This window comes from Zasmidium cellare (genome assembly GCF_010093935.1).
Source record: "Zasmidium cellare ATCC 36951 unplaced genomic scaffold M409scaffold_29, whole genome shotgun sequence".
Classification (NCBI taxonomy): domain Eukaryota; kingdom Fungi; phylum Ascomycota; class Dothideomycetes; order Mycosphaerellales; family Mycosphaerellaceae; genus Zasmidium; species Zasmidium cellare.
In genome coordinates, this window is record NW_022986973.1 from 20,410 (window position 1) to 29,614 (window position 9,205).

The window sequence follows — 9,205 nt, forward strand, 5'->3', positions numbered from 1 at the left end:
TCTCGGCCAGCCTTCACTTATCATTTCTCACTGTTTGAATAGAATTCACCCTCCAAGTCCTGATCCTTTCGCATCACCGCCTCTGCCTGGATTCCAGACTCCCACATCGCCTGTTCCTCACTCATACCAAACTTGAGATGACCCAATCTTCGCGCCACCACGTTGAAGTCTTGACTCTGGTCAAGTCTGGCCTTGTAGCTCATCTGCTTCTCCAACCTCGAAGTTTCGATTTTCGTGCCTGGCCGAGGCTGCCAATCGTCAATGTGCCGTCCCGTCCAGCCGGTATTCGCGTCAGTGCGAAGGCAAAAAGCGATGAAAGACTCCCAGTTCTCATCTTGACCAAGCACGTGCGGGTTGCCAATTACGATCAGGCCTTCCTTTGCTCGAGTCAAAGCGACGTTGAATCTTCTCGGTTCGTGGATCACGCCGAGTCCACGCGCAAGATCCTGGTCGATGAATCGATCTCGAGTCCGAGTCGTGCAGATGATGACAAGGCGAGACTCAAGACCTTGGAAGGCTTCGAGTGGGCCGATGTTGATACCAGGCATCCCAACTGCTGGATCTCGAGCTTTCATGCGTAGGACACGAACCTGAGCGCTGAATGGGCTCATGATGCAGATCTCGTGCGGATGTAGTAAGCCTTGACGTACGAAAGACTCTGCGTGGTAGATGGCTAGGTCAGCTTCGCCAAGGTTATACCAACCACCTCCATCGCGCTCAATCTCGTCAAGCCTACGATTGTCAGCAAATAGGACAGGTAGCTGCGCTTCCCCAAAGCCGGGCCAAGAAAGTAGGGAGTCCGTGTTTTCAGCAGCTGGCTCCAGTGTGTCGTTGTAGAAAAGTGAGGATGGCGTTGCCAGTATTGCAGGATGTGATCGATAGTTGCGGATGAGGTCCGTAAAAGGCGGTCTGACGATAGGAAGCATGTCACTAGTAAGCGGTCTTACGAGGCCACCAAATTGCCGTGATCGTGCAAGTGGGTGCCCACAATACAGTGATCTGGCGAGCAGACGTTCGAAGAGCGAAACGCGAATTGGACCAATTTTGCAGGCAGTTCGTGGGCCAAGCTGCTTCTGATCGCCCACCATCACAACCGTAGGGAGCCGATTACCCTCATACTGGGCTTCTTTTGGTGGTGCAACTAGGAGGAGAGGGAGCAAGGCCTCTGGCTCAGTGGCTTGAGCGGCCTCGTCGATAATGAGGGAGGACCAGTGTAATTGCGGGAATATTGGAGGGTGTTCAGGATGCAATGCTGTATGCACATTCCTCTCCAGTTGAAACAAGTCTTCATTGCTTAATCGCGCCTTCCTCAACACGTCCACATCGCGGCAAGTGAGTACAACCACTTTCTTGCGCATCAGCTCTGAGAATGGTGGAAGCGAGAAGATGTCGTTCTCCACACAACAGAAGGGAAGCACTGCCTCGGGAACCTCTGGGAAAGACCGTGAAGGCGAGTTTACCCTCAAAAGCATCTGCGGACTCAAGTGTTGGCTTAGCCGTCTTCCTAGTGTATCAGCTGCTGGATCTGAGGGCGCACAAAGTACGACGCGGTTCGTGGTATTCTTTGCCACGAGCTGCAGAGCTGTCTCTGTCACGGTCTTGGTCTTTCCTGTGCCTGGCGGTCCTGATATCAAATAGGGAAGCTTGCCGTACGCGTTGTCGAGTATCGTTTGCACGGCTCTCTGTTGCTCATAATTGAGCATGTGGTCATAGAATTTGACTTGGAATGTTGCAATGTTGAGCTCGTGTTGGAGATGACCGTGCTTGATCTCGGGGAACAGCATTGACTTGATCCACAGATTGTCGGCTTCGTCGAGGCGCGCCTGAGTTCGCTGGACTGCCAGACGAACCTCATTCATTCGTCTTGCTTGTATCGTGAATGACCCGTTGAACACCATGCTTCTTCGTGGCATCGCGTCAATCCGAAGCAAGATGACTTCGCGGAGTCGGTCGATGGCCCAGACGGCGGCATCATAGCGCTTGTCTACGCTGTTGGGCGTTTCAATGGCTTTGCCATTGTGATCACGAAAGGTCGGGGTGATGACTGGTTCGCCAAACTTATCGAATCTCAGCTGACGGACGTGAACGACATCGCCTACTTCGATGCGCAAGCCCGCCTCCCGTAGCCCTGGTACGCTGAGATAGTAAACGGAGTTGTTGTCATGGGGCAAAGCGATGCTGTACAGGGCGTAATCATCGTATTCTTCCTGTAGCGCTGCAGTCTCCTGCGACAGAGCTTTGGCGAAGAATCGAGAGTAGTTATGCTGATCCAATTGAACAAACTGATCGCCATGTTGCTGTTCACAAGTCAATCTCTGCATACTTTCATCAAGTAATGCGGTCCTTCTCACCTCGTGCGAGGGCTCGATTTCGATGTCTTTAGCTTGAAGAAACGCATTTCCTGCGAAAGATTGTGTGTACTGCCCAAAATTAATCCAAGGCGGAGGCGGGGACGAGACAGGGCTTGATGCTTTCTCGTTGAACTGTCGCCACTACGATAGTGTTAATATGAGCGTTTTCTCCAGCGGGCGGTAGTTTATGAGACTCACTTTGAGCGGTACGTAAGGCCGCGCATAGACAGAATACTCATCTAGCTTTGACCGGTTAGATGCTGATGCCATGTTGGCTACAGGATGCATTGAGGATGCATCCGCCGCAAGCTTCCTCCACCGTTTGTCCCTGAACTATGATGTCGAAGCTGTTGTCGATGTTCTCCAAAGAGAGATGCTGTGGAAAGTAGCTTGAACAGACAAACATGTGATTCGGCACGGTACCTGTCTGACCAACGGCGAGTCCGTGTCACTTTCCGTTGGGATAAGAACACTGCTTCTACACGTCTCGCACAGCGCACATTTGGGCCTTCGTTGAGTAAGCCTACCAAGATGTATGCCAACAAGAAAGATTGTGCCTTGCGTGATTGTTTCTTGTCGCGTCGGAAGACGAGCAAACGTCGGCTTCCACGCCCGAGAGCCGAGCCTAGCGCGCTCGCTTCCCCAGCCATTGAGATTGTACCAGCTTGATCCAAGCTCGCCCTGCATGAGTGCGATACCGGAAAGAATTCTCATTACTCACTCTAAACATTGCCTGGCACTCCCCCATTGCACCTCTCCACTCATCACAATTCACACAATGGCTTCCAAGCACGCCAGCAGAGCCCTCCGCGCCTCGTTGAGGCAGCTCAAGACTCCTCAGGTCCAGCAGCGGTCGTTCGTTAGTGCTGTCAACGCCAGCAGACCCAGCCTGCAGCCAGCTCTCAAAGCTGGTTCGTCTGCTGTTGTCCAGCAGACTCGAGGCAAGAAGACCGTCGACTTCGCCGGCGACAAGGAGATCGTGTATGGTACGTGAATGTGGTGGACGAATGCGTGATATCCAATACTGACCGCCATTTCAGAGCGCGACGACTGGCCTCGTGACAAGCTCCTCGTACGTCGATACCCACGATTATGACTCTTATCGAGTCCTCAGTCGATCAATTGGATCGCATACTAAAGTTTTTATGTAGGACTACTTCAAGAACGACACCCTCGCCCTCATCGGTTACGGCTCGCAAGGTCACGGCCAGGGCCTGAACCTCCGTGACAACGGTCTCAATGTCATTGTTGGTGTGCGCAAGAACGGCGCCAGCTGGAAAGAGGCAGAGCAGGATGGTTGGATACCCGGCAAGAACCTCTTCGACGTTGATGAGGCCATCCAGAAGGGCACGATCATCATGAACCTGCTCAGTGATGCTGCTCAGAGCGAGACTTGGCCACGTATCAAGCCATTGCTCACCAAGGGCAAGGTGAGCGAAATGACATCCTGACTCGCTGGAAGCAATACTAACGAGGTTATGCAGACTCTCTACTTCTCCCACGGTTTCTCCCCAGTCTTCAAGGACCAGACCAACGTCGAGCCCCCGAAGGACATCGATGTCATCCTTGTCGCACCAAAGGGCTCCGGCCGCACCGTTCGCACTCTCTTCCGCGAGGGTCGCGGTATCAACAGCAGTGTCGCCGTCTTCCAGGACGTCACCGGCAAGGCTCAGGAGAAGGCGATCGCCCTCGGCACAGCCATTGGCTCAGGCTACATGTACATGACCACCTTCGAGAAGGAGGTCCACAGCGATCTGTACGGTGAGCGTGGTTGCTTGATGGGTGGTATCCACGGCATGTTCCTCGCTCAGTACGAGGTCCTGCGTGAGAACGGCCACTCCCCATCTGAGGCCTTCAACGAGACCGTCGAGGAGGCCACCCAGTCTCTGTACCCATTGATTGGCCAGAACGGCATGGACTACATGTACGCCGCTTGCTCCACCACCGCCCGTCGTGGTGCCATCGACTGGAGCAAGCGCTTCAAGGAGAACCTCAAGCCCCTGTTCGAGGAGCTCTACGACAGCGTCAAGACCGGCAAGGAGACCCAGCGCACCATGGAGTACGCTGGCCGTCCCGACTACCGCGAGGCATTCGAGAAGGAGATGGAGGAGATCCGCAACCTCGAGATCTGGAGAGCAGGCAAGGCCGTCCGCAGCCTGCGACCCGAGAACCAGTAGAGGACGCGACCTCTCCGACTACTCCCTTTCCTTCACATGTACTGCTCTCGGCTGGCGTTGAGAATGGCATTGAAACGGGAACGGGCAACCCAAGCGATCTTGAAAGAAAAAAAGTTTGTAGTATAGTCGTGCCACGAAATGCAGCAGCTTTGCAGACGATCATAGGGATATCTCTCTCTCTTCTCTCTCTTCCTTCTAGCAACACACATCCGTCTTGAACATCTGCTTCAGCGCTCCAACTTTGCAATCAATCAGCTCGCCCTCTTTTCTTTTAGACGACTCGCCCATTCCTGCCTGACTTTAGGCCGTTCTGTCGGTTAAATTCAATTCAATTCAATCATCATTCCCCGCCCCGCACGCTGATGCCGCTCAAAAAACGCCCGTGTAGTGTAAGAAGGGAGCATGCAAGTTTCTTTCATTCGATTCATTTCAGTGACTCTTTTCCCCTTTTCTTCTTTTCTCTCTGGAGCCCCATGTCGTTGACACATTTCAGTCGTTCGTTTTTCCCTCCCCCCATTTTCGCAGAATGGATATCTTGCTTTAGTAGTTACTACTTTATTTGCAGGCCGATTTTGGACGCCGATGGATGGGGTTGGTGTTGAGTTGGGAGCGACTGTGTTGGAACAGTCGTAGATGGCTGGCCGTTTGGCACTTTTGGATGGGAGCACTTCTTCGTGCGACGGCCTCGAGGGATGCGATGCCCGCGGTGGTGGCGCGAGTGCAATGCAGTTGGCTGGTGCCGATGCTGATGTTGATGCCATTGCATTGCCCTTTCACGACGTATCCCGCAGCTCCTGGAGCTGAACGTGAGGTCGCTCACGTCGTGGTGACTGGGCGTCTTCCCGGCATGTCTTGAGCATCTTGGGCTGTCTGCCGTCCTCGAATGGTAAGCGATGAACGCTGCGACGTGGGAGGCGCTGAAACTGGTTCTGGTGGCCGCCGACAGGTCCGTGTCCGTGGGCGATGGAGTCGTAGATGGGGGGTGGAACGCTAGCGCTGGAAAAAGACTCGTTGTTGAAGCGGTGGTGGTGGTAGGGAGGGGTGCTAGAGTCGCTGGGGAGTAGCTCCGGGTCAATGAGCCTTGAGAGAAGAGATTAGCGATTGTAATCAAATCAAGTCGGCTGTTGGAGTTGTGCGATACGGTCTGGGGCCGTCCATTGACGCTGATCCCATGGATCCTAGGCTCTCCTCTGACGACAGGCTTGGCGCTGATATCATGTGGGGAACTTGATGAGCTTGGTGCAGCAGCGGTTCAATTGGTGGTTCGAGGGGTACGCGGTGACCGTGAGAGCTCACGGGCCCCGAAGTCGAGGAAGCTCTGCTGTCTTCTGATGAGAGGGAGTGGCCTTGTGGAAGGCCGATGGGGGTCATGCCGCGAGATGATGGTGCGTCGAGGATGGTTTGGATGGGTGGGAGGCGCTGTTCTCCTGATGCTGGGGGCGGTGGCAAGGTGGTTGCGACGAGGTTTTGCGACATGCCCAGGGTGCCATCTTTGGTTTGGCGCAACAGCAGGAAAAGGTCGTCGTAGTTGCTGCTGCGAATGCGCTGGAAAAGGTTCAATGCCTCAGGCTCGGATCGCGTCTGCACAAAGCTCATCAATTCCCTGAGCTGGTCGCGCTCGCCTTCGAGAATCTGATTTCGGCGCCGGAGGGCGGACCAGCGACTTTCGCCCTCTTCTGCCTCGTAGTGGCAGTCGGTGCGCAAGTTCTGGCATCGCGAGCATGTTGGCCTGTAATCGCGTAAGTAAGGTGGTTTGTAGGTGGTTCGACAGCACTTCTGCCCTACCTCACGCCGTCACACTAGTCGAGGGGTCAGTAACTTGTACTTTGAACGGGATTATATTCATGCGCGACTCACTCTCGACTTCCTACGACGACAAGCCGAACAGGCGCTCTCGATCAGGGTGCGTTTGGGGCGACCACCGGGCTGGCGACCGCCGCCTGGAGAGGTGTTGCCGCCATCCTTGGACGCGTCGCCGGAAGAGGTGCGAGCTGCCAGCAGCGGGCGTCCGGTGGACATCAGACTGACGGCGGCGCGGGCGTGCTCATAGGGAGAGGGCAGGCAGGCGAGGGCGGTGATGGTAGCGGTGTTGGGAGCCGGACAGAGCAGGTGTCGTCTTGACGGGCATGTGGGTGATTACGGATGGTTCAGAGCGTGGCAGCAAGGCACCGAAAGGGTGGCATTCGGTCCTTGGTTTCTTTCCCGGAGCGGCTAGGTGTTGTGTATTACAGCAGAGCCGCGTTGTATCGCCGATTTCATCGAGCAGGCGTCGATGAGCTGCCAGGGTTCAGCGAGTGGTCGTGGTGGCGGCGGCCTTCGCTCGGTCGGCCTGGTGCTGTCGCACTGCCGTGTGCGTGGGTGGATGTGCTCCAGGGCGAGCGCTGCCTCACCGTCGCGTTCACCACCACACGTTGCACAGCGAGGGTATTGTTGTCGATGGCACGGCGAACAGTCCGGGCGAGGAGCGACAGTTTGTTAGTTGACTGCAGCGTGGGCGCTCGCTCGCGAAAAAGCCGTGTGTGTGGCGGTGTGTGTGGCGTCGCCGTCTCGAATTCTTCGATCTGGCCGACTTCTGTGATGGTGAAGAGGCGCCTAGCACGGACGGGCTCAGGCGCATCGAAGGCCGCGCGCGTCATCTCGCATGCCGCCGAATCGATCACTGGACCAACCTCCGGCCCTTGACTCCATCCGCTCTTCACCTCGAGTCTTTTGGGTGAGCGCACGCTGGTCCTGGCCCGCCCGCGCGCCTCTGCGACTGCCGGCTCATAAAGGCACATGCATCGCGTGATGCAGCCGCGTCCGCTTGCCCTGCCCTACCCCGACGTCCAGCTTCGTGCAGCGCCGTCTGGTTATCTGATTATGTACTCGGAGGCAGAACTATGGGGGGGCTGGCATATGTGGCCATGTTGTCGGCTCACGGGGCGGCGCACGCAGCCCTGCGTCACTCACAGCTGCCGTTCACTGTGACAAGCACAACACAACAATTCACTACACGCTATCACGGTCTACCTCTCGCCCATCCCCTCCTATTGACCTGCGCAGCCGAGCACTCCGCCCAATTCGACTACTGCAAAACCGTCTCGTACGCTGAGGTCTTGCAGCGGGGGAATTGATTGGCGCCCTCGAGATCTCCAACTCACTCCCTAGCTCTCAGGGTTGTTCGATTCCCTGGCAAGCTTCGATTCGCCTCGCCGTCGGATTTGACGACAATCAGACGGCTTTCCTGCCGGTCAAGTCGAAATGAGCTGCTGGCCTCCCTGCTACCACCTGTTCCCGTGAGGTCAAAATCTTCTTTCCGGAACAACAACACCCACCATGTTCATCGCGATCTGACGTCCCAATAGCCCTTACCAGTGGTCCGATCCCCGTCGACACGCGCGAGGCTGCAGCAATCGAGCCTAACAGTGCAGGTCCCATCCAGTGCCAACGCCCGGCGACCGTTGCTAACCTGGTGAGCGCCGAAAAACTGGTCGGTACATGCGCCGCCTGTGCATCTCATCATTGATCCACCGCCCCCCACCGCACACCGCACTCCCAGCGAGGTGGAGGGGTTGCAGGCAAAAGGATGTGCAGAAAAGAGCGGCACAAGATCCACCATCCATGGACGAGCAAGGAAGATTTCCGCACACGTCGGCAACCCTCGGCGGGGTTCATGATGAAAGACCTCGAGGTAAGATGTTGTTTTTACTGACGATGAACATGGCAGGATCGATTGTGCCATGCTCTACGACATCAGCCCGCTTGATTTTTCCTCTCTTGGATCACACCGTCTCTTTTCCCAATGCAGAGCTCCTCATAATCGACATGGACGAAGCAACTGGTCCTTCGACCGCGCTGTCAACCGGTTCTGAATCGTGATCTTTCGAACCTGATCAGTCGATTAATGGCTCGAGACTGAGTAGCTCTTTTCCCTCGCGTCGGAATTGGCTCCTTCCTCGAGGGATCTAATTGCGGAGTGGCCCGGACGCCAGACGGTCTGTGCCGCCAGTCGAGGGTGGAACTCGCGCCTCCCCAACAACGAAAGATCCAGGCCGAAGCAAAAGTGATTGGAAAAGTGCAGCACAAGTTATCATGAGCTTGTGGCTATGCTAAGATAAGAGTCAGGGTCGATGTGGCGCTCTCGCCAGCTCCCTTACCGCCGCCGATCTCCACGGATTCGAGTCCGTGCCGACGTTGGCGCCTTGCACCAGCGACCAGGGTGAGATCGCATTTGGAATGTAACTGGACAGTCGACATTTAAGCAGCGAGTCTCGAACGCGATGGCCCACGACTGTCGATCTTTCGTGCCTACGTTGCATTAGCCGGACTCTCGGCCAGAGGTAGCTGCTCCTTGTCGCATACTCCAGGTGCTTCACACGAGAGCCTCCGGATTTAGAGGACTGCGGCAAGCTCAAATCGGAAGTCGTGGGTTCAACTCGATAGACCACTTCTGGCAATGAGCTCGAAAGGCTGCGTCCACTGTGATGGTACCTTTACTCAACGCATCGTACGTTGGGCATGTTGCGAAAGGTGGGCCAAGCGGCCAGCAGCTGCCCCGTACTTCCAGCCGAGATGGGATGCACGAGACCGTTAACTCTTCGAACTTGACAAACAACCATCTCTCGAAGATAGCTCCATGTGGAAGAGGCCGTGTTGGAATGGGAGACTCCCTCTGAAGACGCAACAACCTATCCTGCA

At 55.7% G+C, this 9,205-nt stretch overlaps 4 protein-coding genes across 4 annotated transcripts; 1 reads left to right on the forward strand and 3 right to left on the reverse strand.

Annotated features, from left to right (window-relative positions):
• Positions 1–20: 20 nt before the first annotated feature.
• Positions 21–2,621, reverse strand: M409DRAFT_25831 (uncharacterized protein; the record flags this gene model as incomplete). Its single annotated transcript, XM_033807850.1, has 3 exons — positions 21–2,297; positions 2,352–2,492; positions 2,550–2,621. 3 exons carry the CDS (start codon positions 2,619–2,621, stop codon positions 21–23), a joined length of 2,490 nt encoding a protein of 829 aa, XP_033664532.1.
• A 508-nt stretch (positions 2,622–3,129) lies between these two features.
• M409DRAFT_57149 (uncharacterized protein) lies at positions 3,130–4,528 on the forward strand (the record flags this gene model as incomplete). Its single annotated transcript, XM_033813537.1, has 4 exons — positions 3,130–3,337; positions 3,392–3,423; positions 3,503–3,781; positions 3,836–4,528. 4 exons carry the CDS (start codon positions 3,130–3,132, stop codon positions 4,526–4,528), a joined length of 1,212 nt encoding a protein of 403 aa, XP_033664533.1.
• A 773-nt stretch (positions 4,529–5,301) lies between these two features.
• On the reverse strand, positions 5,302–6,547 carry M409DRAFT_25833 (uncharacterized protein; the record flags this gene model as incomplete). Its single annotated transcript, XM_033807851.1, has 4 exons — positions 5,302–5,608; positions 5,670–6,257; positions 6,314–6,327; positions 6,386–6,547. 4 exons carry the CDS (start codon positions 6,545–6,547, stop codon positions 5,302–5,304), a joined length of 1,071 nt encoding a protein of 356 aa, XP_033664534.1.
• Positions 6,548–7,664: 1,117 nt separating this feature from the next.
• M409DRAFT_57151 (uncharacterized protein) lies at positions 7,665–8,249 on the reverse strand (the record flags this gene model as incomplete). The annotated part of the gene is made up of 2 exons (XM_033813538.1): positions 7,665–7,795; positions 7,880–8,249. 2 exons carry the CDS (start codon positions 8,247–8,249, stop codon positions 7,665–7,667), a joined length of 501 nt encoding a protein of 166 aa, XP_033664535.1.
• Between the last annotated feature and the right edge of the window lie 956 nt (positions 8,250–9,205).